The sequence below is a fragment of the Ambystoma mexicanum genome, chromosome 5q (genome assembly GCF_040938575.1).
Source record: "Ambystoma mexicanum isolate Mex_15411 chromosome 5q, UKY_AmexF1_1, whole genome shotgun sequence".
NCBI classification, from domain to species: domain Eukaryota; kingdom Metazoa; phylum Chordata; class Amphibia; order Caudata; family Ambystomatidae; genus Ambystoma; species Ambystoma mexicanum.
The window spans coordinates 1,265,479,423-1,265,506,157 of NC_090933.1; the positions used below are offsets into that span (position 1 = coordinate 1,265,479,423).

A 26,735-nucleotide genomic window follows, 5' to 3' on the forward strand; every position below is an offset into this window, starting at 1 on the left:
TTCTCTGGGACACCCCTTGCCAATCCCACAGTAAACCGCACTCAGATCCCGGATTTGCGCTGGTAATCTGCTATCCTCACCCTTTGTTTGCCCTCGCCACTGTGTTGTTCTACCAGGACACAAACAGTGTGTTCTTTTTCTCGTGGTGTTTGTCCTGTCCACAGAAGCCCTCTTGCATCTGTCCTCATCCCTGGCTCTGCTGCCCCACCCCCTTGCCTTGACACCTCCTCCAATCAGGGCCCTTAATGCCCGGCATTTAACCTAGCCATCTTTGTGAATCTCCCTGATCCGGGGCCTTTGTTTATTCAATAAGGCCCCCCTCGGAGCCATCAAGACATGTTTCCAGTTGTAGGGGGTGATCAGCATGACAAAGGCCTAGGGGGGTTACGGCAGCATGGGTCTCCCTACTCAACATATCCCACCATCCTGTGCAGGAGGAACCTACCTTCACTTCCAGAGAGTGGAGGCCGTGCAAAGGGCTGGTACATCCAGAGCAGAGGCCTTCCGAGCAAGACCTAGCCGAAGCAGGAGAACGCTAGGACGCTGTTCCAGGCGGCGAGCTAGGAGGCTAGCCACTCAGCGGGTCGACCAGAGGTCAAGGGCGCGGGGCCAAGCCCGGGTGACATTACCCGAGAACACTGGGCCCAGAAGGAGCGTCAGCCCAGGGGCCAGAGGCTGTCCCGGGCACAGGTCCTGCCATGTTCGAGGGGTTCCACCCTGGACACTTCTTGCACCCTCGGGCAGAAAGACCCCCCAGCTGCGTCATGGACAAGGGAGTGGATCTAGTGCCCATTGAGTCCCCGGGATCCGAAAGGGAAGACGCCCACGAGAGGGGGGGCTCCGGAGCCGAAGAACACGAGTGTCCAGGGGAGGGAGCCAAGAAGGCGAAAGTCAAGAGGAAGAAGAACTACCACCGCTACGCCAAGCCCCCCTACTCCTACCTGGCCATGATCGCCCTGGTCATCCAGAACTCCCCGGAGAAGAAGCTGAAGCTCTCCCAGGTAAGGGGCGGCCTGGCATGCTCTTCCAAGGGGGGGGGGGGGGGGGGGGGGGGGCATTTATTTACTATTAAGTGGTACCCCCACATCAGCCAGAAACACCAAACCCACCACAACACCCACGGCCCAACCCCGCTCCCATACAGATGTCAATATGTTTTCTAAACGCCCCTAACCTTTTCTAGTTTTTGGGGGGTGAGATTAATTGTTCTGCCCCTATGTAGGCGAAAGGGCACCGTTTCACCACTGTCATTTGCATCGTTTTTCAAAATCGTTATACATGCTGCTTTAGTCCACTTTACATTAACCCAACTCGCAAAAAGCATCAATTCCGATAGCGTATTTTTCAATGGAGAGGTTAAAAAACTCACATCCCAAATAGTTTTTGATCCCGTTACTAAATCAATAGCTCCATTCGGTAGGTGATTGTCCAGTCCTGTTTTTTTCACTTTGCATTCTGGGACTTGTATTGCTGATTTTATAATGGATGAAGGCGAGACTTCAAGTCCCAGAATGCAAAGTGAAAACCGGACCGGCCTGTCATCTCTGGAATGGACCCGATTGTGCAGCCATATATAGAGTTATACCCCACGTGTTGTAGCTTTCTCTGGCAGTGGCCTGTCTGACTACCACACCATCGCGATTTGTTAACGTCTTATCAGGGCTGGCAGTTCTTACTCTGCGTTCGTCCCAGAATGCATCTCTCCGACATAAAAGACAGTGCGTCCCCCCAGAGAACAGACTGGTCTCACTCTGTTGGAGTAGCTCTCCATAGAGAAACGATATCGCTTACATATCACGAAATGGACCCACCGCCGCTCTGTTTGCATGCTGGCGCCCGGCGCTTGGTCTCCGGCTTTCCCCTCGCTTGTCGTACTATTGAACCGTTTTCTGCAGGCACGTAGGGATGGTGGTGGGTGTGAAAGCGCAATTGGTGTTCGCCAAGGGTAGAGATACAAGAGAGCAGGGTAATCATTTTAGTGGGCACTGTTGAAGACTACAGAAAAGGCACGGTTGCACCGGAAACGGCCGCGATAAGACCCTGATCAGTTAAGCCAAGGAGACATGGGTCCAAGCTGGAAGCCTTCTGGGTCAGTGGACTGGAGAGGACTGGTCCGTTCGGAAGTCCCAGCTGCCCCCACATTTTGTTTTTATGCCTAATATTATTTCACTGACACTTAACTTGTGTTGTATGATCCCCACTTCAGCAGGTCGGAGTGGGAGACTGGAGTGGGTTGTAGACACTTGTTTGGGGGAAATATGAGATGAGGGCCGTATTGTGGCGCAGACGCGGATGCTTGTAAAGCCAAGGTCGGCTCCCTGTCTGCAGCCTCTGGTGCCAACTCCCCATGCTCGAGCACCACAACACCGCGGCCTTTTGTCTCCTGGAGTACAAGGTGATGGCGGCTGCCTCGGCCGCCCATTGTGGCGCAGCAGAATGTGAAAAGGTCGCCCGCCCTCAGAAGCACCGGCTAATGGGGCCCCCCGGGGAGGGGGGTAGGGGGACCTGCAGATTGCTTTGTGGAATGGAAATGCGAGGGGGGAGCAAAACTGGGGGCATACCTGGGAGCAGGTCACGAATGTGTTCGCTATTATTATGCTCATGTGTAAACCATTAGGGGGAAGACAGCGCATCATTCTGGGCTTTCTGTCGGGTGGAGGGGGCGGAGAAGGGCGCCCCATCTCTCTGCGCCGGATCTCATGGACCAAAGACTAGCCAATAACGCTGGTCTGTGTGGACCTCGCAGACCATGCCCCAGGCATCATGGGATGGGCGGTGCCCCCCCCCCCCAGCTCGGGCGCCCCTCAGTGTTGTCCCATACTAGAAGACTGGAGCGGGTGTCTGTCTACTGTATGATAAGGCCACCTTCATCTGTTCTGCCCCAGAGGTGGCATCTGAAGTGGGCTTCTGCTCTCCTGGCCTAAACCTCGTATAGTACTGTGCAGCAGGTGAAGGCTGGCAGAGTTGGATGTCACGCTGTTAGGCCTCCGCCCTCTGATGCCCCTTGAGGGAGATGGGGCGGGGGTGTCTGCTATTAGGTAACCTCATTGGTGGGTGATATTTTCCTTTGGAAGAGGTTTTGGGGTAGTTGTCGGAGCTCGTGTTCAACTACAGGCCTCTGGGTTGAGCACTTTATCGCCCTGGAGGTCGGCCCTGAGGTAGTTGTGCATTCCGAGGGAGCGCAGCACCCTTCCCCGTGCAGTGCAACACCGCCCGCTTCTTCAATCATTTCCATTTGCTATATATGTTCTATTCCGTCCAGTGGTTCCCTAAATACAATATACTGCCAGCTGATCCCCACGCCTGTTAACTTCTGAATTTTATTCTAGGTCTGCTTGCCTATCTAACCTCAAAGGGGAGTCTCGTGGTGAGACCCTATAATTGGTCCCCCCCCTCAAAGCCTGCAAACCAGCATTTTCGTGACATCTGCTGTCCACCAGCTCGTCCTTCCACGCTGCTCTGCCACTGGGTTGTTCTGGTGCTTAGTGGTCCCATCCAGATCAAAAACAATATGTTGCCCATCCAATACTCTTATTGCACCAGGCTGACCATGGCCCTGTTGCAGTCCTTTGCGCTAACATAAGGTAGTATTCCCGCAACCTCTTGGAGCTGGGGTACTTTTGTATACTTATGCGGATGACACAGAGTTGGTGTTCCACATTGAGTTGGCAGTACTGGAGCCACCAGGCACGCTGAAAACTCCTCAAGATGGCTGAACACCGGCTAAAATTGAACGGGGATAAAACTGAGGTCCTGCTGATCGGCTCTCCCAATTCCAACTCTAGGCCAGAGTTTTGGCCTGATTCTTTAGGGGCATGCCCTAACCTGAGTTAAGTAAAAAGCCTATGGGTGAAGCTTCTGCCCTCCGGCTCAAGAGACGCCGAAGTTACTGCAGTATGTAACGCCGGCTTTGCTCATTAGTGTCAGGGCCATGCTTACTTTTCTTCCTCCCGACTGCAGAATTAGTCGTGTCTTCTTTCCTGGGGTCGCTTGACTGTCGTGATAGGATATATCTGGAAAAACCTGCATCTCGGATCCAGCGTCTGCAAGTTCTGCAAAATTCAGCAGCACGACAGGCACTTGAATGCTCTGCGTATTTCTTCAACACAGGCCATGCTACGCCAGCATCACTGGCTTCCAGTGAACTCCTGTACCCCATTTAAGGCGCTGTGTATGACTCATCATGCAGTGCATAATGCAGGGACAAACTATCTACGGGAGAAGGTGTCCCGCTACCAGCCTAATAGGCCCCTTTGATCTGCTTCTCAGAATTTGTTAAAAACGTCCCGCTACCAGAAAGCGCGTCTAGGCGGTCGCTCTTTCTCAATTCTGGCTCCATCTCTGTGGCACGCTCTGCCTGCAACATTGCGTGAAACGACAGACCATGCCTAGTTCAGAAGGGGACTGGAAATAAACTTATTTTAATGGTTTCTCTTCTCATGGCTACCCGGCTGCCGCCATTTTCTCAGCGCCTTGACGCCTTCGGCCTTAGTTTGTGCTCTATAAATCCCCCTTCATGCATACATATAGGCTTCTGAGAAAAGTGGCGTATTGTTTACCGCCTAGTTGGGGTTTCCAGATCGTTGTCTCTGAGGAAAGGGAAGGGGTAGCAATGCTTGATGGGGAAAACCTGGCTACCCTGCAACACTGCTGCTACCGACCACCCAGAATCAGATTGAACAAAATTGACAGAACTCACGAAAGACTCATTTAAAGCCGGTTTGTGTATTGCCAGTGCCACTGCTGCTGCATGACCTATATCATTCTGACGTGCATGCTTATCTGGTAAACGCTACATCCTTTCCATCCCATGCCAGCGGGAATCCTACCCTCTGGCTAGGCTATGCGGGTGATTTGGTCGTTATTGATCAGACACCTATTGGGCTGCAACGTACTTTACGAGCACTCGCCGCATAGGCAGGTGGTAACATACATTACAATAAAACCAAGATTTATATCTCTTGGGGGACGGGGGTGTAATCTCAAATTTAGGTGAACTGTAATGGGGAAAATCATAGTGGGTCAACCAAATTACCCAGTTGGAGTACTGCAAAGCACAGTACATATTAAATCGGGATTACAGGATTATGTTACGGGTACATCTTGGGTCACGCGCTCTTCGTCTGATTCCACAATGGAAGGATTACTTTAAAATAGGGTAATTTTAATTTCTGAAGAGGATTTTTGTGGTTGCACAGACTTGCATCATGGTTTCTGGATTCATGCAATTAAATTAGAGCTGGGTTTGATTTCTTTACTAGCTATTCTTAAAATAAAACGAAGTATGTTGTATGTTAAAATGGTCACTACGTGTGATAATAATCTGTTGGGTTATTTTGCGAAAATCATCCATCAGACAAGTATTAAAAAGGTAAAGCATTATATATGTTTGCAAATTGTGAAAATCATGCCATTAAAAAAATGAGCTGGCAGTTTGATGTGTGATTACTTGAATGCCAACGTTTCCCCCTGAGAAAGCGGGTCTTATTGTGGCATTGGTGGTTAAAAGCTGGCTGCATAAAAAAAATCTTGTGCGAATACTCCAAGCAGAGGTTCAGTTATTTAGCTCCTGCACCATATTTAATTACCGCTAGCCCTACCACTCAGAGAGGATTTATAAGAATTTAGCGACAATCGGTTTCCCATGTACACTGTGACTGGATTCAGGGGCAATACTCATGATATGATATGGCATTTATAACGCGCCTGTACACAAGTGTTTCAAGGCGCGACGAGGGATGGGAGGGGAATAGAGGGAAGACTGAGACAACCATCTTACCAGGCCAGGTGGCATTGAGATCGTGCAAAGTGCAGGGCACGGGGTTAGGGGAAAAGTGCAAGGGAGGGGGGAATTGCAGTATATAGGATAAACAGTAAATAAGAAGTGCAGCAAGCTGGTGGCAGGTGAAGAGTAAGTGCAGACACCAGGTGTCTGGTAGGGGGCTGTAGGGGTGCAGAAACAGCCCCAGAGTGCAAGGGTTGCCACCAGTGCAGGTGTGCAACGGGGAGGGGACCTGGGCCCGAGAATAGAGGGTAGCCAGGTGATCAGTGCAGCTTCAGCCAAGAGTTCAGCAGGGGAGAGGAGGAGAGAAAGCAGAAATAAAGAGGAAGGTCTTGAGCAGTGGTCGAAGTGTATGAAAGGAAGTAGTGGAATGTTCCCTGCTGGCATGCACCCACTCCCCACAAACCCTGTTGCCGCGTCCCCTACCACATACAATACACACCCCCTTACACCTGCTGTTTAAGAGAACGTTGAGTGCAGTGCACAGAAAGTGGAAGTTTCAACTTCTTCCTACACTTTTATTTTAAAACGAAACCATTCTGGAACGGTTTCTTTTTAAAATAAAAGAAAAGGAGCCGTAAAAGGTAATTTTAAAAAAAAGTAGAGGAGCACCGCTCCTGACCGCTCCCGCTCACTTCGACCACTGGTCTTGAGGTGCTTCCAGAGATGGTTCTCAATTTTCAGAGTGGCGGTGAGGCTGTTCTAGAGGGGGGCACCAGCCGAAGAAAGACATCTGCCACCAACTCGTTGCTTGGAGAAGCAACTGATCCTGAGGGAGTTGGTGGCGGATGAGCAAAGAGCTCGAGAAGAAAGATATTTAGGAAGAGAGAGTTGAAGATATTGAGGCCCCAGGCCCCAGAAGGCCTTGTGAATGATGCAGAGGGTTTTGAACTTAATCCTTGCAGCCATTGGGAGCTAGTGCAAAGATTTCAGTCCTGGAGAGATACAATCCCTGGGCTTGATGCCAAGGATAAGTCTCGCAGTCCTGTTCTGGATGAGTTGCAGAGGGCGGAGAGTAGAGGCAAGCTGATTTAGAAAGAGGCTGTTGCAGTAGTCCAGCCTAGAGAGAACCAGAGCTCTGGAGACAGTGAACTTCTGGGGAAAGGAGAGGAAAGGAAGAATACCTCTGATGTGGTGCATCTGGTAGTGTGACTTCTTAGAGACGTCTAAGATGTGAGGCGAGTAGGAGAGTGTGGAGTCAAAGATGACCCAGAGGTTTTTAGCCACACAGGTGGGAGCAGGAAGAGGCCCAATAGAGGTCGGCCAGAGAGTGACAGGAAAGGAGGGAGCAGGTGTGCCGATGAGGAGAATCTGTCTTACTGTCATAAAGGCAGAAATCAATGGCGGCACACCACTCCTGGATACCAGACAGACAGTCAGAGGTGAAAGAAGAAGAATAGGTGGCGGAAGGGAGTCTGAAAATGAGCTGAGTGTCATCCACATAGCACTGGAAGTTGGGGCAGAGAGCGGCAATGCAGTGGGCAAGAAGTGCCAGGTATTGGTTGAACAGCTAGGGAGAGAAGTTAGACCCCTGCGGAACACCACAGGTAGAGCCAGAGGAGAGGACAGGCCAAAGTTGGACCTGGGAGGGTCGATCGGAGAGGAAAGAATTCGGCCACGCCAGGCCCTGATTGGTGATACCCAGGTTATCACAGAGACGATTGCTCAGGATGGCATGGTTGACTGTGTCAAAGGCAGAAGAGAGATCAAGTAAGATGAGGACGCAGGGGGTGTTGGAATCAAGGGTGGAGAGCAGGTCTTCGCAGATGTTGAGGAGAGCAGTTTCTGTGCTTCTGGCAGCTCTGAAGCCATGGAGACAACAAACGGATTCAGTGTGAAGATTAAGCTGGGAGATGGCAGGCCTTTGCAAGAGTTTTCCCAGAAAAGAGTGATGGAGATTGGGCGATCGTTAGCCGGGCAGGACTAGTCGGCAGAGGGTTTCTTAAGAAGAGGGTGCACAAGGGAGTGCTTCAGGGGGAAGGGAAGACTCCAGTGGCGAACAAGTGGTTGCAGAAGACAGCCAGAGCAGGAGCCAGGGTATCAATGTGGTCCTTGATGGTTTTGGGGGAACAGGGGTGAACCTGTTTTGACGAGACTTTCATAGATCAGACTTGTCTAGAAACCTCTTCTTGGGAGAACAGGGGAAAGGCAGAGAAGGAGGGAGGAGAGGTGGCCGAAGAAGGGCCAGAGGAAGAGCAGGGAGTAGAGGGAGGAGGGGGAGAGGAAGAGAGAGAGAGAGAGGACAAGATGTCCTACGTTTTAGAAATGAAATGAGAAGCCGTGCGGAGGACAGGAGAGGTAGAGATTGCAGCAGGATTGGCCAGTTCCTTGCATATTTTAAAGAGTTTGCCTGAGTTGTTAGATGCTGCAGAGACACAGACTTGGATGTGAGCTCTCTTCTTAGTGCGGACAGAGAGCCGGTATTGCCTTTGGAGCAGGCGGCTTGCCAGTTTGTCAGAGGATATACTAGAAGCATGCCATTTCCTCTCAGCCACCCTGCACTTGCGTTTGAGGGTGACAAGGTCTGAGTCGTACCCGGGGTTACACTTGGCTTTGGGCAAGAACATCAAGAGTATCAGATATAGCAGAGTGGAGCATGGAAAGGGCTGTGTCAGGGTGTGAGTCAGCCAAAGGGGGAGGAGGGGTGAGAAAGTAGCAACAAAAGTCTCAACTGCCACACACATCATGGGTCGGATAACCAAGAAGGTGGGTGGCAATGCAGGAGGTTGCTTGGCCTGAGGAGTAGAGGGTGAGCTGGGAGGAAAGGAGAAAGTGATTACTCCGGGAGAGAGGAGTGGTAAGGGGGATATAAGGGAGAAGGTCTGAAGAGATCAGAACATCGAGTGTGCCCTTCAGAGTGAGTCGGGCCAGAAGGGATAATATAGAGTGAGAGAGAGTTGCAGAGGTCATGAAAGGGACCAAAGGAAGGACAGGAAGCATCCAGGTGGATGTTAAAGTCTCCAAGAAAGAGGAGTCGAGTGGTCGAGACCAGGAGGGAAGAGGAGAGGTCCGCCCACTCGGAGAGGGAGGAGGAGATCTGACCCGGTGGCCGATAGATGGTAGGCACAGTAAGGGAATGGCCAGGAGAGAGAGAGCGAGCATGTAGATGAGGCATTCGAAAGAGGAGTAGGCTTGCTTAGGCATGACAGAGGCAGGGAAGATCAGGGCTACACCTCCTCGGGAACGGTTGGATCTGGGCACAGAGAGGATCTTGTAGCCATCCAGGGGGAGAGTGTCAAAGCTCGTGACAGAGCTGGCCTTGAACCATGTCTCGTGAGACCAAGGACATCAAGGTCAAGTTCTTCCAGGAGATGGCAGATGTCAGAGGAGTGTTTGATAGCTGAGCGAGAGTTGGGATTGGCAATCTGGAGAAGGTTGCCATCCTTGAAAGACTTCCGGGGAGGGATACAAATCGGAGGTATGCCCTGCGGAGGTGTAGATGAAGCCCGAGGTGGCACGTGGGTGGGGCAGACGAGGAAGGAGGAGAGGGCAAGGTAGCCAAGGAGGAGACAGTAGGGGAGTCAAGAAAGCTGTGGGGGAAGAAGGGACATCAGGAGAGGAAAGGAAATTGATGATGCGCGGGAAACGTCCATCAAAGAGGAGAAGGTTGGCCTGAGGGCCTTGGAACAAGACGGTACCATTCAGGTAAACATTAATGATGAACGTAGCCGAGTGAAAGAGGGGCCAGGAGGGCCTCCCACCGGGAGTCACCATCAATGGGAGAAGAAGAGAAAGCAAAGACCACATGAAGGGTCCATAGGTCTGGCAAGGGAACGACAAAAAGGATGTCGGTGAGGGTTTGCATGGAGAGGGCACTGGTATAGGTGTTGGTGATAGGGAGGCCTGGGTAGGAGACCAGGATGACCTTTTTAAACTTCTTCCTACCAGATTTAGTAAGGAGAGCAGGATAGTAAATAGAGAAGCAGTTAGAGAAGATAGGAGAAACAGAGGTAGAGAAGATAGGAGAAACAGAGAACACCATAGAGTATGTAGGGAGAGGAGAGAAGAAGGGGGAGGGGAGAACACTAGGGAAGCACACAGTGAGGGGCACAAGCAGACGAGACAGGGAGAGACGAGACAATAGTAGACAATTGGACAAGACGACAGGAGCTCAGACAATGGTAGAACAGTTTGCTAGATGAATGCTCTGCTAAGAAGGCAAAAACCACAGAACGGCACTACTTTCATAATGTTATTTTAAATACCGGAGAAAAGCGCAACGAAGTCTGAGATCCCTGTATAGTGGGGGGGAAAGGCCAAGGTTTCACAATGCAATTTTTGCTGCTCATGCAGCTTCTGAGTGTAGAAACCTGGAAACCACGCGTCACTTAAGTGCAGGGTCCATGTTTACAAGATCTGTAAAGGAGTTAACCTGGTTACATGTAACGGTTTATCGCTAGACAGGGATGAACATTGGAGGTGCATCTTCTCTGGGAAATCCATGCCGTGTGAACACATTGTTTGTAAATTATGGAATCAAATCGTGGATAGCATAAATACTTTTAAAATTGTGTCATAACATAGTATTGCTATTATGCATCAAGTAATTTATTTGATGATGTTTGTATCAATTAACCGTTTCAATTGCTTGTTTGTGATTCATGTATTAAATTGTGTGTAACCAAATCCCACAGATAAAAAAGAGATGGGGGGGGGGGAGCTGGCAGTGCTTGATGGAACAGTTCCTGGCTACCCTGCCTCACTGCTGCTGCTGACCCGCCTTTATGGAGAGACGCAAATGCCTTGGGATTACCCACCCCCCCCCTTACAAAACTCACCCCTTTTGAATTCCATCCCACTATGCTTTTTATGCAAAGATTATTTTAGAAAACATTTAGGTCCTGATTCATGGTATTATTGGCGTGATAAATCGGGACATTGCGCGCCAAAGCACGCACCTAACTCAGTTTGTCGAATAATCTGTGCTGGACTTTTTCGTAGTGTCCGGGGACTTCATGCAGGCATGTTTCTGCGAGCGGGCGAATGCCTTGCGCAAGACCCCCTCAACCCCCGCTGAGTGTGGGCGATGCCTGTGCATAGACTGGAGTAGGCTGTGGAACACACAAAATAGGGAAGAACAAGGGGAAATGTGGGCGTTACGTGGGACAGGCGCAGGCTGTCCACTGCATGCCCACAAATGCGTTGAACTGAGCGTATTTATGGATCAGTCCTCGCAACCACTCGTCAAGGAAATTGCCATGCAATGCACTAACTATCCGCCACCCCACTTGTGCATAAGAATCTCTGCCCAGAGGTGAGATCTTGCATCATCATGTTTAGGGGTGCGTGCACGGAGGCAGGGTTCCGATCGCACTTGTGGGTGCTCGTAAGCAGTGTTGCAGGGTGTGAGAACCGTTTACAGGGGTTTGCACGCATGTGTCCCAGAAAATGACGAATTTTATGATATGTGGTGCACATTTTGAGGGGGTGCTGGGAATAGCTACTGGAGACCCTACACACCCCTTCCGGGGGAGGTCGGAGGGTGGCGGCCTGGTTGTTTTTCCGAGTTCATTGCTACGCACATGAGGAAGCCGCAAAGGTCAGTTTCGATGGCTTGAATGCCTCTGCGTGTGGGCGTGTCACAGGCCTTCCACATGGGGGTTACTTTGCGTGGACAATTACATGATTACGCGTGGCACGTAGATTTTCTTATGTACAACGGGCCGCACAGGTTCGTTATCGGCACGTAGGCTTTGCAGGATCGATGCACACTTGTCCATTAATCAGGCCCATAATATTTTAGAGTTATAGTAAGTCACTGTGCATCCTTGTGAAATACCAATTCCGACAAGCCTATGATCGGGAGTCTCGAATCTCCTCCTCTTGAGGTCCTCTCTTCAGTGAAACGCATTTTATGTAGCATGAGTGCTATACAAAAAGAAGGAATATAGCACAGGTTTGACTGCAAATCAGGCTTGAACTCAAAACAAGCACATCCATCGTTTCCCTGAAATTGATATAAACGCCCCTGCTGCATGTCTGGGAAATCCCCCCCATTCGACCACAGGCCTCATTATGTGTTTGACGTAAAGATAAAGCCAGTCAGTATTTACAAGCTTCATCTGTTAATCCACCAGTACTTCAAGGCCGTACCAATGGTAGTAGGCACTATACACGTGACATATAACATAACGCCAGCCTCAGACTGATGGGTGGGATATTTATGGCAAGTGCAGTTAAGTATAAGAATTCTGCATGCAGTGAAAACCACCTACAGATGGTATGCCACATACCAAACATTTTAAAAATCCTCCACCTACGAGGTAAGTCCCCTCAAGATTATTGTTGTAATTTTATGTTCTATGTGAAATAGTTCTGTGGATCTAAAACACATTATATAAAATAAAAAAGCCCCCTCAAGTTTTGTATTTGTTTTCCTGCTGCAGTGAAGGGATTCTGCGTGGGGCACCCAAAAGGATGGAAAGAGTGGGCATCTCTGGAGATCTCGCCCCCTTCCAATGTAATGCTGCAAATCGTCAAAATTGTACAGTAGTGGTGGTATGCTCTATTCGTGTGCACAATCCTTTTCCACACTTTTCCTCTCGCCCCCTCCTCCTACATCCAGGAAGGGCCTGAAATCTAATCTTCCAAGAACATCTCTCCAACCGCTGATCGCGCCTCCACGCAACAATATCTCCTCTGCTGGCCTTCCACCCTACCTGTAAACCCTGGGTGTGTCCCCTTTGCGCAGCTCCCCCTTCCACCCTACCTGTAAACCCTGGGTGTGTCCCCTTTGCGCAGCTCCCTCTTCCACCCTACCTGTAAACCCTGGGTGTGTCCCCTTTGCGCAGCTCCCCCTTCCACCCTACCTGTAAACCCTGGGTGTGTCCCCTTTGCGCAGCTCTCCCTTCCACCCTACCTGTAAACCCTGGGTGTGTCCCCTTTGCGCAGCTCCCTCTTCCACCCTACCTGTAAACCCTGTGTGTGTCCCCTTTGTGGAGCTCCCCCTTCCACCCTTCCTGTAAAGCCTGGGTGTGTCCCCTATGCGCAGCTCTCCCTTCCACCCTACCTGTAAACCCTGGGTGTGTCCCCTGAGCAGCTCCCCCTTCCACCCTTCCTGTAAACCCTGGGTGTGTCCCCTTTGCACAGCTCCCCCTTCCACCCTTCCTGTAAACCCTGGGTGTGTCCCCTATGCGCAGCTCTCCCTTCCACCCTACCTGTAAACCCTGGGTGTGTGCGCAGCTCCCCCTTCCACCCTTCCTGTAAACCCTGGGTGTGTCCCCTTCGCGCAGCTCTCCCTTCCACCCTACCTGTAAACCCTGGGTGTGTCCCCTTTGCACAGCTCTCCCTTCCACCCTACCTGTAAACCCTGGGTGTGTCCCCTATGGGCAGCTCTCCCTTCCACCCTACCTGTAAACCCTGGGTGTGTGCGCAGCTCTCCCTTCCACCCTTCCTGTAAACCCTGGGTGTGTCCCCTTTGCGCAGCTCTCCCTTCCACCCTACCTGTAAACCCTGGGTGTGTCCCCTTTGCGCAGCTCTCCCTTCCACCCTACCTGTAAACCCTGGGTGTGTGCGCAGCTCTCCCTTCCACCCTTCCTGTAAACCCTGGGTGTGTCCCCTTTGCGCAGCTCCCCCTTCCACCCTTCCTGTAAACCCTGGGTGTGTCCCCTTTGCGCAGCTCCCCCTTCCACCCTACCTGTAAACCATGGGGGTGTGCGCAGCTCCCCCTTCCACCCTACCTGTAAACCCTGGGTGTGTCCCCTTTGCGCAGCTCCCCCTTCCACCCTACCTGTAAACCCTGGGTGTGTGTGCGGCTCCCCCTTCCACCCTACCTGTAAACCCTGGGTGTGTGCGCAGCTCTCCCTTCCACCCTTCCTGTAAACCCTGGGTGTGTCCCCTTTGCGCAGCTCTCCCTTCTACCCTACCTGTAAACCCTGGGTGTGTCCCCTTTGCGCAGCTCCCCCTTCCACCCTACCTGTAAACCCTGGGTGTGTGCGCGGCTCCCCCTTCCACCCTACCTGTAAACCCTGGGTGTGTGCGCAGCTCTCCCTTCCACCCTTCCTGTAAACCCTGGGTGTGTCCCCTTTGCGCAGCTCTCCCTTCCACCCTACCTGTAAACCCTGGGTGTGTCCCCTTTGCACAGCTCTCCCTTCCACCCTACCTGTAAACCCTGGGTGTGTCCCCTATGGGCAGCTCTCCCTTCCACCCTACCTGTAAACCCTGGGTGTGTGCGCAGCTCTCCCTTCCACCCTTCCTGTAAACCCTGGGTGTGTCCCCTTTGCGCAGCTCTCCCTTCCACCCTACCTGTAAACCCTGGGTGTGTCCCCTTTGCGCAGCTCTCCCTTCCACCCTACCTGTAAACCCTGGGTGTGTGCGCAGCTCTCCCTTCCACCCTTCCTGTAAACCCTGGGTGTGTCCCCTTTGCGCAGCTCCCCCTTCCACCCTTCCTGTAAACCCTGGGTGTGTCCCCTTTGCGCAGCTCCCCCTTCCACCCTACCTGTAAACCATGGGGGTGTGCGCAGCTCCCCCTTCCACCCTACCTGTAAACCCTGGGTGTGTCCCCTTTGCGCAGCTCCCCCTTCCACCCTACCTGTAAACCCTGGGTGTGTGCGCGGCTCCCCCTTCCACCCTACCTGTAAACCCTGGGTGTGTGCGCAGCTCTCCCTTCCACCCTTCCTGTAAACCCTGGGTGTGTCCCCTTTGCGCAGCTCTCCCTTCTACCCTACCTGTAAACCCTGGGTGTGTCCCCTTTGCGCAGCTCCCCCTTCCACCCTACCTGTAAACCCTGGGTGTGTGCGCGGCTCCCCCTTCCACCCTACCTGTAAACCCTGGGTGTGTGCGCAGCTCTCCCTTCCACCCTACCTGTAAACCCTGGGTGTGTCCCCTATGCGCAGCTCTTCCTTCCACCCTACCTGTAAACCCTGGGGGTGTCCCCCTTTGCACAGCTCTGTTGCTTCCCAGGTGAATTTGCACTTTATAAATCCATATGTACATTTTTTTTTATTGTGCATTAGCCACTGAAATCATGACTTTTTACACAGTACAAAACATAAAACAGCAGTTCAAATACATAATAATAAAATATCAACATATTAACCCATATATACATGTACAGATACTTTCAAAAATGCACGCCCGCTTTAAAATCTAGCATGAAGTATTTCTGGAAATCTGGACCCCTTGCTGCCAACCTGGCCTCTCTCTGTAATTAGCAAGTGTTTGACGGCCAGAGCATCGCCAGTGCTGTTAGAGGGCATGCTTCGAACGTCTCCCCCTGACGGTTCCTCCCTCGCTTTCCATCTCCCCCGCACCCCCCGACCTCCGATTCGCAATCAGTTCAAGAAAGACTATTGAACTGTATGCCACGAATGTAGGACTAATATGCACCACATCTCCTATTTACCTCACACCGCCTTACCATCCCCTACTCCTGGTGCTTTAACGCAACGTGGTTTGCAATATGGGGCTGTACAAAACAACACAAATATAATTTGGCAGAGAGCCTAGCCTGCAGTGACAGTAATTGCCTGGTGATGTATTGAAAGGGGGGATGGGTGGAAATCGATTATTGTATATATTGTATAATGAGGGACCACGTCTTTGGAATAATTTCATTCTAACATACCAAGGCACTGCTCATCTGTACTATTGATTGATTACCAAAGTAATGTGCTTCCTAGAGATGCATGAACAACGGTATACGCGATTATTTTGGCAATCATGAGACATGGGGCCTTACAGAGAAATCCCAGTAACAATCATGAACCGGATGTTGAAGGGAGGTAGAGATGGGGCATACACCAGGGGCAACACTAACACATTGCCCTGCAGGAGGAAAGATACAGGGGCGGGTGTAGCGCCATAGTAAGGACAGGAGAGTGCGATTAGGTGGTGGGGGCGTGGTGCATTTTCCAGGATGGCGTTTGAGTGCTGTTTGGAAGGTGTTCAGATTGATCGTATATTTGATATGGGGGCAAGGATCGGAACAGGAAAGAAGCCCTAGGTGGGCGAGGACTAGAAAGGTTGAGTAGCAAGAAATGGAGACATCCAGGGGATTCTAGACCGTGTCTAGTTTTTGAAAACTCTTTCCGACTGAAAGTCGTTCCCTAGTATTCTGGGATAAATTGAGATGTACATGTCCTGAGGAACTTGGAGAGGCTATACCTTTGAATGATTGGGGGAAAAAGTATGTGGAAGGTTCCTATTAAGGCGAAGGCTGATTTGAATTTGCGCTTTATTCACCAGAAGACTTTATGGCGTCTTTTTTGGACTCCTAATAGGATGCTTAAATTGGGACTTGGTGATACTGATAGTTGCTGGGGTTGTTTGAGAGAGAAGGGTACTATGTTAAACATGTTATGGGATTGTGAAAAGGTAGTGGGGTTTTGGAAAGAAGATTTGGATAGGGTTGATTTGGTGTGTCGGATTTCTTTTCCTAGAAACCCATTAGCAGTGATATTGAAATCTTGGAGTTGTGTGGGACATCTTGAATACCTGATGTTGTGTTGGATTAATAGTATTTCTAGTTGCTGTCAAACTGATATTACGAGTCTGGAAGACTAGGAAAAAGCCATGTGTAGATTGGTTAGTTAAATTGCAAATTCTTTCTCGTTTCGAGAAATTGAAATTGGGTAGATTACACAAAAAACATTTACAATGAACAATGTTCAATGAGTTTTATGACTGATGCTCTGTCAATGTGTTTATTTTTATTTTTGTGTGTGGTGGGAGGGTAGGGTTGATGTTTGTGGTGTCTTTTGAAGTTGTATTTTTGTTAAGTGTAAAAGTGCTGTTTAGGATAATTGGTTAGTGGTGAATTGGCAATTAAGGTTTGTAGAGATTTTTTTTTTCCTCACTGTATTTTCCTTGATTTAGTTATGTTATGCTCTATTTGTTCCATTTTTGATTGTCTGTTCTGAATTGTACTTATTTTTGAATAACCTAAATAAAGTTAAGAGGTTCACTCAATCAAATTGAAGGCTTCTTTGGGTGCTTAAAAAAAAAAAAAACAACCACTATGTTTTTAGATGGTCTAAAGTAGACTGTAGCAAATAGATGTCTTCTATTCAGTTGAGTGTACTGCAACTAACCTAGTCTGGGTGTATCATCTCGGGTATGTAAGACGATAACTATTTATTTTGGCTAATTTCTAATCTTGGACGATATGAACAATACTGATTTTCGCCTCATTCAACTATGGGAGATTGTCCCATTAGTGAGTTCTCATAAAATCACAAAATATGGGGTGCCAAGTTCATCCACATCTTCCCCCTAGAAGTTGGCCGATCGCTGTCTGTCATTGTAGAAATCCGTTATTTTCCATATTGCAGTTTTAGAATGGTTTTGTGGTACTTTCAGAATAGAGTTGGTGCACCCACTCCATCTAGTTGGGATACATCTTAATTGAAATAGGTGATTTAATAGAAGTGTTTGAAAACTTTCGTTTGAGCGTGATCTGTATCTTGAGTTCAAGTAGAACAAATGTCTATTTCCCCTTTCCCTATTAAGCTAGCCATGCTAGTGCCCTACACTTTGTTTCCACATACCATCCCATGGTCTGACCACCACTGCATCAACTTTCACGTCGACACCTCACCTGAACCTGCAAGGCCCTCCATCCTTCTGCCGGCAGGGCTTTCAAGGAGCTCTAAAAAACTAACGAAGGATTCGCTCCTTCTACATCTGCTCACACCAGCTCTTCAATCCCCCTTCCCGAACGATCCCACCATCCTAGCCAGCACATTCAGCCAAGCGATAACCACATCGGTAGATGCCATTGCACCTCTCACCGCTAAAAAAGCTAAAAAAAACCCAAACATTCCGTTTGGTTCACACAAGAACTTGCGGATCTCCGTACAAAGAAGAGAGCGCTACTGACCACTTGAAAAAAGCACCCCTCCGAGACAAACAAAACTGCCTTCAAGTCTACTTCCGGAGACTACAAAATAGCCACTACACGGGCTAAGGCAGACTCCTAGAACACCAGGATTAGTAACGCCAATTCTGATACTAAGGAAATCTTCGCTATATTCAGGGAATTGGAATCCCCATCCGTACCACCCTCTACCATCACCAAAGATGAGACCTGGTGCAACCAAAGCTAGACACCCTACACTCCAAAATCCTAGCGCACCAAAAAGCACCATCCGCTCTACTTGATCGCACTAAAGCTCCTCCAGCCCAATCGCCAGACGTTCCCAGTCAAATACCTAAATTTGAATTCTCGAACATGACTGAACCTGAGGTCATTGCACTCATTAAATCCATGAAGCCCTCTAACTGCAAGGGAGATACCTGCCCCTCCCACATTAGCAAAGACTGCGCTCCAGCCCTGGCTCCTATCATCACTGCCTTCATCAACGCCTCTTTCCAATCATCCCATGTACCGACTTCTCTAAAAGAAGCTTGGGTCAAACCTCTCCTAAAAAAAAAAAAAAAACTCTCGCCCCCTCCATCCCAGGGAACTACCGTCCCATCACAACCATCCCACCATCCCTTTTCTGTTAAAGATCTTGGACAAAGCAGCCTACCTGCAGGTTCAAAAGTTTATTGAAGACAACCACCTCCTCGGCCTACGCCAGTCGGGCTTCCGCCCTCAACTGCCCTCTAGCGACCCGCGGTAGCCTCCCTGCTTCCTTTACCATCAGGAAGCAGGTGAGTGCTACGCAGGGCAAGCCGACCCCAGATGCCCCCCCACAAAGTATTTTCTGTGCCCCCAGGCCCCTGTACCCTCTTTGCGTCCCCCTCTCCCCGCTCCTTCCTGGATCACCCTGCTCCCGCCTCCCATCCCGCCCCCCGTTCCCCATTGGCTAACTTGGCCCGTGGTCTCGGGTCTAGCGACCCGCGGTAGCCTCCCTGCTTCCTTTACCATCAGGAAGCAGGTGAGTGCTACGCAGGGCAAGCCGACCCCAGATGCCCCCCCACAAAGTATTTTCTGTGCCCCCAGGCCCCTGTACCCTCTTTGCGTCCCCCTCTCCCCGCTCCTTCCTGGATCACCCTGCTCCCGCCTTCCATCCCGCCCCCCGTTCCCCATTGGCTAACTTGGCCCGTGGTCTCGGGTCTAGCGACCCGCGGTAGCCTCCCTGCTTCCTTTACCATCAAGAAGCAGGTGAGTGCTACGCAGGGCAAGCCGACCCCAGATGCCCCCCACAAAGTATTTTCTGTGCCCCCAGGCTCCTGTACCCTCTTTGCGTCCCCCTCTCCCCGCTCCTTCCTGGATCACCCTGCTCCCGCCTCCCATCCCGCCCCCCGTTCCCCATTGGCTAACTTGGCTCGTGGTCTCGGGTCTAGCGACCCGCGGTAGCCTCCCTGCTTCCTTTACCATCAGGAAGCAGGGGAGTGCTACGCAGGGCAAGCCGACCCCAGATGCCCCCCCACAAAGTATTTTCTGTGCCCCCAGGCACCTGTACCCTCTTTGCGTCCCCCTCTCTCCGCTCCTTCCCGGCCATCTCCATCCTGGCCCAGGTAAGCGTGTGTGCTTGTGTTGCCCCTGCCCCCCCATGCCACCAATTTGGGGCTAGGAGACCCTTGCTGCCTCCCTTCTGCACGGCAGCTTTCCTCCCTTAGTACCGCCCCCTTTGTCCTCCCCTGGCCCTCATTCGTCCACCTCCCCTTTATCCCTGACTCTCCCAGGGCAGCGTTCTGCCCGGCAGCCCCTGTGGCGAAGGGCCCCAAGGCAAAGGGCGGCTCCTACAGAGGCGGCTCCAGGACGTGTCAGCAGGTGTCCTCAAGGGACGCCAAGGAAGCCAACAAACGCCAACATAAACCGTGAGTGTGGCATGGGTGGGGAGTAGAGCAATCACTCTACTCCAGAAAACCCCCGCCACTCTATCTTACCTACCAATAACAGAGTGCCATAATACTAGCATGTCCACTCTTAGACGGAATTGTGAATGTTAGCATGTCCACTCTTGGATGGAATTGTGAATGTTAGCATGTCCACTCTTAGACGGAATTGTGAATGTTAGCATGTCCACTCGTAGTTGGAATTGTGAATGTTAGCATGTCCACTCTTAGACGGAATTGTGAATGTTAGCATGTCCACTCTTAGACGGAATTGTGAACGTTAGCATGTCCACTCTTAGATGGAATTGTGAATGTTAGCATGTCCACTCTTAGACGGAATTGTGAATGTTAGCATGTCCACTCATAGTTCGAATTGTGAATGTTAGCATGTCCACTCTTAGATGGAATTGTGAATGTTAGCATGTCCACTCTTGGATGAAATTGTGAATATTGGCCTGCGTCGCATCTGGATGGAATTGTGAATGTTGGCATGTCCACTCTTGGATGAAATTGTGAATATTGGCCTGCGTCACATCTAGATGGAATTGTGAATGTTAGCATGTCCACTCTTGGATGGAATTGTGAATATTGGCCTGCGTCGCATCTGGATGGAATTGTGAATGTTGCATGTCCACTCTTGGATGAAATTGTGAATATTGGCCTGCGTCACATCTAGATGGAATTGTGAATGTTAGCATGTCCACTCTTGGATGGAATTGTGAATGTTAGCATGTCCACTCGTAGTTGGAATTGTGAATGTTAGCATGTCCACTCTTAGATGAAATTGTGAATGTTAGCATGTGAAAGTTGCATTTAGAAAGTGCGCCCTACAGCCTCTGTGAATTTAGAAATGTACCCAATAGCCTCTCTGTGAAAGTTGCATTTAGAAGTGTGCCCAATAGCCTCTCTGGAAAACTGATTTTAATAGTGCGCCCAGTAGCCTCTCTGGTAAATAGAATCTAGAAGTGTTCCCAATAGCCTGCCCACTCCTGCATTTCAATGGCCCGCAGTATAACGTCAACTAATGATTGCTAGCATATGCCACACTTAGATGGAATCTCTAACAACCTCTCTATGAAATTGAATCTAGAACTGTTCCCAATCGCATTTAGAAGTACGCCGGATAGCCCTCTGAGAAAGATACATTAGAATTGTTTGCATTTAGAACCTGGCCCCAATTAGCCTCTCTGTGAAAGTTGAATTTATAGGTGTCCCCACCTGCATTAGAATTATTCCCACCTCCATTTAGAAGTGTACTCAGTTGCATTTAAGAGGCTGCGCCCGATAGCCTCTCTGTGAAAGTTGAATTTAGATCTGTTGCCACCCGCATTAGAACTGTTCCCACCTCCATTTAGAAGTGTACCCAACTGCAGTTGGAAGTTGCGCCGGATAGCCTCTCTGAGAAAGTTGAATTAGAATTGTTCCCTCTTGCATGTAGAAGTGTACCCAACGGCATTTAGAAGTGTACCCAGTTGCACCTGAAAGTTGCACCCAGTAGCCTCCCTAAGAAATTTGAATTTAAGATTGTCCCCTCCTGCTTTGGAATGGTACCCAATTGCATTTAGAAGCTGCGCCCAATTAGCCTCTCTGTGAAAGTTGAATTTAGATTGGTTCCCACTTGCATCAGAATTGTTCCCACCTGCATTTAGAAGTGTACCCAGTTGCACCTGAAAGTTTGCACCCAATAGCCTCTCTGTGAAAGTTGATTTTAGAATTGTTCCCACCTGCATTAGAAGTATACCCAATTTTATTTAGAAGTTACACCCAATAGCCTCTCTGAGAAAGTTGAATTAAGAACTGTTCCCACTCGCAACTGGAACTGTACCCCGCACCCTCTCTGAGAAAATTGCATTAGAATTGCTCCCTCTTGCAATTAGAAGTGTATCCAACGGCATTTTCGGAGTGTACCCAATTGCTTTTAGAAGCTGCACCCAATAGCTTATCTGAAAATTGAATTTAGAACTGTTCCCACCTGCATTTAGAAGTGTACCCAGTTACACTTGAAAGTTGCACCCAATAGCCTCTCTGTGAAAGTTGAATTCAGAATTGTTCCCTCCTGCATTAGAATTATACCCAATGTTAATTAGAAGCTGCACCCAATTAGCCTCTCTGAGAAAGTTGAATTAAGAACTGTTCCTACCTGCATCTAGAATTGTACCCTGCACCCTCTCTGAGAAAGTTGAATTTAGAATTGTTCCCACCAACATTTAGAAGTGTACCCAATTGCATTTAGAAATTGCACCCAATAGCCTCTCTGAGAAAGTTGAATTTAGGACTGTTCCCACCTGCATTTAGAAGTACACCCAACTACATTTGAAGTTGCGCCCATTAGCCTCTCTGAAAAGTTGCTCAACTCAGTAGTATACCCAACTGCATTAAGAAAGTGTACCCAATTGCATTTAGAACCGTACCAAGTTGCACTTAGAAGTATACCCAATTGCTTAGAAGCACCAATTAGTCCTTGACTAGTTGAGCCCAGAAGTGTACCTATAAGTGTGAGTCACCGACCCTAGAACTACAATCAGAAAACCCTCCCAAATCAACCCAAAGCTCACACCAATCATGAGCGCACCAACTCCACCAGTGCCCATCAGAAACCCAAGACCACTCATCTCCTGAACCCCACTGCTGACCCGCCAGCACTGCCCATGCCCGCTCCCCCCACTACCACACCCCACCCTGCAATCACCCACCCCCCGCCTTGCCATCATACCCCTGCCACCTTCCCCCCCCCTCTGACCCGCCTACCCTCTCTCACACCAATCGCAGCAAAGAAAGCGTGCGGACCGGACAAGTGTGCGGACTGGACAAGGGTGTGAACTAGACGATGATAATGACTGGACGAATGTGTGGAGCGGACGAGTATGAGGAACGGACGAATATGTGCAACGGACGATACTTAATATGCTTTGGAATGAAGGAAACACTTGAAAACATACATCATACCACACCCCATGCTTACTCTCCCCCTTACACCACCACTCATCTAGAACACAGAGATACTATGACACCATTCGGTATATCTGTTCTCATATCTACATTCTCCCGCTTACTCCACATCACTCTAAGTAATCATTGCTGGTTTCACACCCCCCAGCCAGGCGTTCTCCTCAGGCCTAACGCAGCCACACTCGTTCTGGGTAAAACCGACCAGAGCGAACACATACTCCTGACCGCTCAACCACCACACCTACAGCTAAGAAGCAGCTACCACTCGATTTCCGCACCAGCTGCACACATACCTGGTGCGCACACACACTTTTGGACTCCCTCTACTGACCTGAACTTCGGTTCCCAAGGGCGTTCAACCTACCAGCGCCTTCAGACCATACCAATGGTATATAAGGCGCTATATAAATGCAAAATAACAATAACAATAACAATGTGCAGATTTCAACAGTAGACGTTCAAACTAGAGTAGTTTTGTGAGGGAGGGGGAAATGAGGGTGAAAGGTTGTAGAGGGCATGGGTAGGAAGATTAAGGATTTGGTCGGGGGGGTGCAGGGGTCTAAGGAGTGGCCTAGGAGTAGGCTGGTTCAGTAGTCAAGAGTACAAGAGTAGAGATTTGATTGAGTGGGTAAGATGGGGTACATCTTTCTAATGTAGGTAGAGCCTGGTAGTGGTTCTAGTTCATGTTCTGAAGTGGGGCAACTGTGTCGCATAAGGATACTGTCAAAGAGGCCCCCTAGTCTGGGGACCTTGTGGGAGGGGGAGAAGGCGATGGACAATGGTATGGACCTTAGTGAGCAGGGAAGTATACAAAATCACTTGTAGGTGAGTTAAGCATGAGACAGAGCAGGCCCATTCAGTGAAGTGGCTGTGAGACTTGGAGGCTTTCTGGAGATCTCTAGGGCGAACATTGGGACGAAGAAAGGGGTATTAAGAGAAAAGAGATGGTTGCATAATCCAAAAGCTGACACGCGGATTCATCAGGAATAGGTTAATGACAGAGAGGGCCAATGATAGTCGTTGAGGGACCCTTGCATGTAGTGCGTTGGGTCAGTGGAAGGTATGTTTCAGCATACAGAATCTGCTTGGCCTGGGGAGTTTTGGGTGGTCAGGAAGTTGGAGGTGTGCCTAAGGGCTGTTTTTGGTGAGTGACAGCGAAACAACCCTGATTCCAGTGGGATGGCGAGACTGTAAAATTTAAGATAGCCGGTGATTCTACCGATGAGAACTCGTTCACAATCTTTAGAAGACTGGGGTGAGGAGAGAGAGACCAGTCGATAGTTAGCCGGACTGTCCGGTGGATAAGATGTTTTTTATGGTTAGGAAGAGGAAAAAGAATACAGAGGTAGAAGCATGTATGGGGTGCAGTTTCTTTTATGACTTAGGTATCAGAGGGAGCAGAGGATGGGTTAGCTGTGCAGAGACATGGTAACAGTCAGATGGACAAAAGAGTGCAGGCAGGATGAGAGACGCAGGCAAGGGATAGGATGGTGAAGGTGTCCAGGATCAAAGACTTTAGAGGAAAAGTAGAGGGTGAAGTCATTGGACGGGATGGGGGGTGGCACTTCGTGGTTTGGAGGGTAGAAGTTACTTCATGGGGTAGGAACAGAGAGAGTAGATTACGTTGGATACATAGCAGGGCTTGGCAGCATCAACGGAAGTGGTGAGCATTAAGAGGGTGGTTTTAGGTTTGTGAAAAGGGTGGGATTTGATTTGCGCCAGAAACGTAAGTGAAAGACGCATGCTGGTTTTCAGAAGATGGGTAGCTGGAGTAATTAGGGCTACAGGTGGGAGTGAAGGTGCAGGTAGGGCATTGGCGGAAAAGGAGAAAGAAGAGCCAGATTTGAAGCCTCCGGATGACTCATGTAAAGTGGTGATAGTAAAGAAAGAGAGCAGTGGCGTTCTGACGGGTAGGGTAGGGCATCATGAACTATCATTTCAATTCACATTTTGTAGTGGGTAGAAGTCAGATGGGAGGAACTTTGACATCCGAGTTGATAATTGGAGTGGTCCATACAGCCCTACAGATAAAGGGTGTATCTGCCACTTTTACTTCCTAAAAATTGGCAAATACTGCCAGAAACAAAATAGGGAGTAAAAATACTCCCAACGAAAAATAGGAAAAAGACATGTAGAATCTTGTACCCCTGTTTACCCCTTTGCAGTTCCAGGGATATGTTTGGACCAGTAGTGCAGGTAGTACCACAGGAAGAAACTACTATTTTAACTGCCCGATTGTAAGAATTAATTGTAATGGGTTATTTATAACGTGCTTAATACCCAGAGGTTTCTAAGTGCGGACCCGGGGGTCGAACGTGTTGCTCCGCGTCGTCTTGCTTACAAGACGAGCGCATTGCACCGGAGCTATCCTCCCGAGACAAAGAAGAAGTAAACATGTTATCTTTTAAGGTGCATGAATAACTTGGTGCAAAGAAGTAAATATTACAAAAACATAGTTTTGCTCACTTAAATAATACTCTTATTGGGAATTGGACTTAGACTTTTATTTCCCGAAAAATATATATCATTTTACCCCCAATTAGAAAAAATGTGGAGTAAAATATTCCCACTTCCAAATTTTATCTGGAGCACTGGGTCCCTATTTATTTGATTTTTTTTTATGTTTTTGTTTTTTATTTATTGGTACTGGTTCTACCCAGAGGCTCTTGGAGCACCTTACATGAGTCTAATATTGAAAAAATGGGAGTTGAAAAAGGTAGTTACAAAATGTTTTCAGGAAAGGATAAGAAGATTAGGCTAGACAAGTGAGTGATGGCAGTGGAGAAGGGCAGGGTTATGTGTGGGAAAACAGGTATGTTTTGAGGCTCTTTCTGAAATTGGTGATGGAGGATGGTGGCCATGTGGAGAGATGGGGTGTTCCATGCCCAGTGTGTAAATGCTTGTTTTTGTGTGCATGTGAGTATGCAGAGTGGAAGGTGTAGAAGGTGTTGGTTGGTTTGTCTGGTGTTTGTGTGGATGATGGGTTTGAGTTTGTCATGAAGATGAGATGGGAGTTTTGAGGTGTATGGATTTCAATATAATGCAGAGTCCGTTGGAAGGCAATTCTCTGGGGTATTGGGCGCCAGTGGAGTTGGGCAAGAGCAGGGGTGATGTGTGAACAGTTTGATAGGTGAATGATGAGTTTACCTGCTGCGTTTTGTATGGCTTGCAGGTGGCAAGGGTGTTGGGGCGGGGGGTGTCTAGTGAGGAGAGCATTTCCATAGTTCAGTTTAGAGAGAACCAGTCATCGGGAGGAAGGCTATACCTGATTTTGCGTAGACAGTGTAGTTGTCGATTGTACGTTTTGGTGACAGCGGTTATTTGGTGTGTGAAGGAAAGGTGGGGATCGGTGATGAAGCCAAGAGATTTAATAGGTGTTGCGAGGAAAGGATGTGGTTAGACTGTGCCAAGTTCTTGGATCCAGCGGGTGAGGTCGGGTTTGTGCATTGGTGGGGGCAGCTGTGGAGGTATTCTGTTTTGGAAGGGTTGAATTTGAGGAAGCAGGTGGCCATTCAGTTGTTGATGGTGGCAAGAAAGGGTGTGGACTTGTAATGGGAATGACATTTGGAAGTACATTTCTCATTTCTGTGTCATCTGTGTATTGGTGGAAATGTGCATTGTGTTTGCAAAGGATTCAACATACAGGTGGAAGAGGAGTGGAGATGGAGAGGAGCGTTGTGGGGCCCCTACTGGATATGGGTGGGGTCTTAGCTATAAGGGGACATGGAGAAAAAGTGTATCCTGTCAGTGAGAAAGGAGGTGAACCGGTAGAGTATGGTGCCAGACATTTATCCTGTGGGCGAGGATGTCTAGTAGAATGGTATCAAAGGTTGTAGAGAGGCGGAGGAGTAAGGGTAGGTTTATGTGTCCCTTGTCTGTGATGCTGTGGAGGTCATCAAGGATGTAAAGAGTAGCGGTCTCAGTGCTGTGCCTAGGCTGAAAGCCAGAGTGAAAGGGTGAGTAGGTTGTTTGTTGTGATGTGGTGTTGCAGTTGGGTAGTTACAAAGCATTTCATCATTCTGGCGAGGTATGGCAGGATAGTAATGGGGTGGTAGTTTTCAGGCAGCGTGTGGTTGAGGCAGGGTGAGATTTGTCCAATTTTTTAAAACAGAGGCGATAGTACCCTGTGAGTTGATTATGTTGAACCAGTGGCGAGCTAGGGTAGTGATGCAGTTGGATGCAGCTTGAGGTGGGAATTCATCAGCCGGGAGGTGTGCAGGTTTTGTTTTGGCAGTGAGGGTTATATGGGTGTCCGTTTCGATAGGGTGGAAGTAGTCCC

General features: G+C 49.4%; 1 protein-coding gene across 1 annotated transcript in view; it reads left to right on the forward strand.

Moving 5' to 3' along the window:
• The first annotated feature begins 304 nt into the window (after positions 1–304).
• The window catches only part of LOC138498006 (forkhead box protein H1-like), an 82,981-nt gene continuing 56,550 nt past the window's right edge, over positions 305–26,735 (forward strand). The window contains exon 1 of the mRNA XM_069621787.1: positions 305–1,001. Within this exon, the coding sequence (XP_069477888.1) occupies positions 699–1,001 (303 nt within the window). The 5' untranslated portion in view covers positions 305–698. The remainder of the gene's footprint in view (positions 1,002–26,735) is intronic.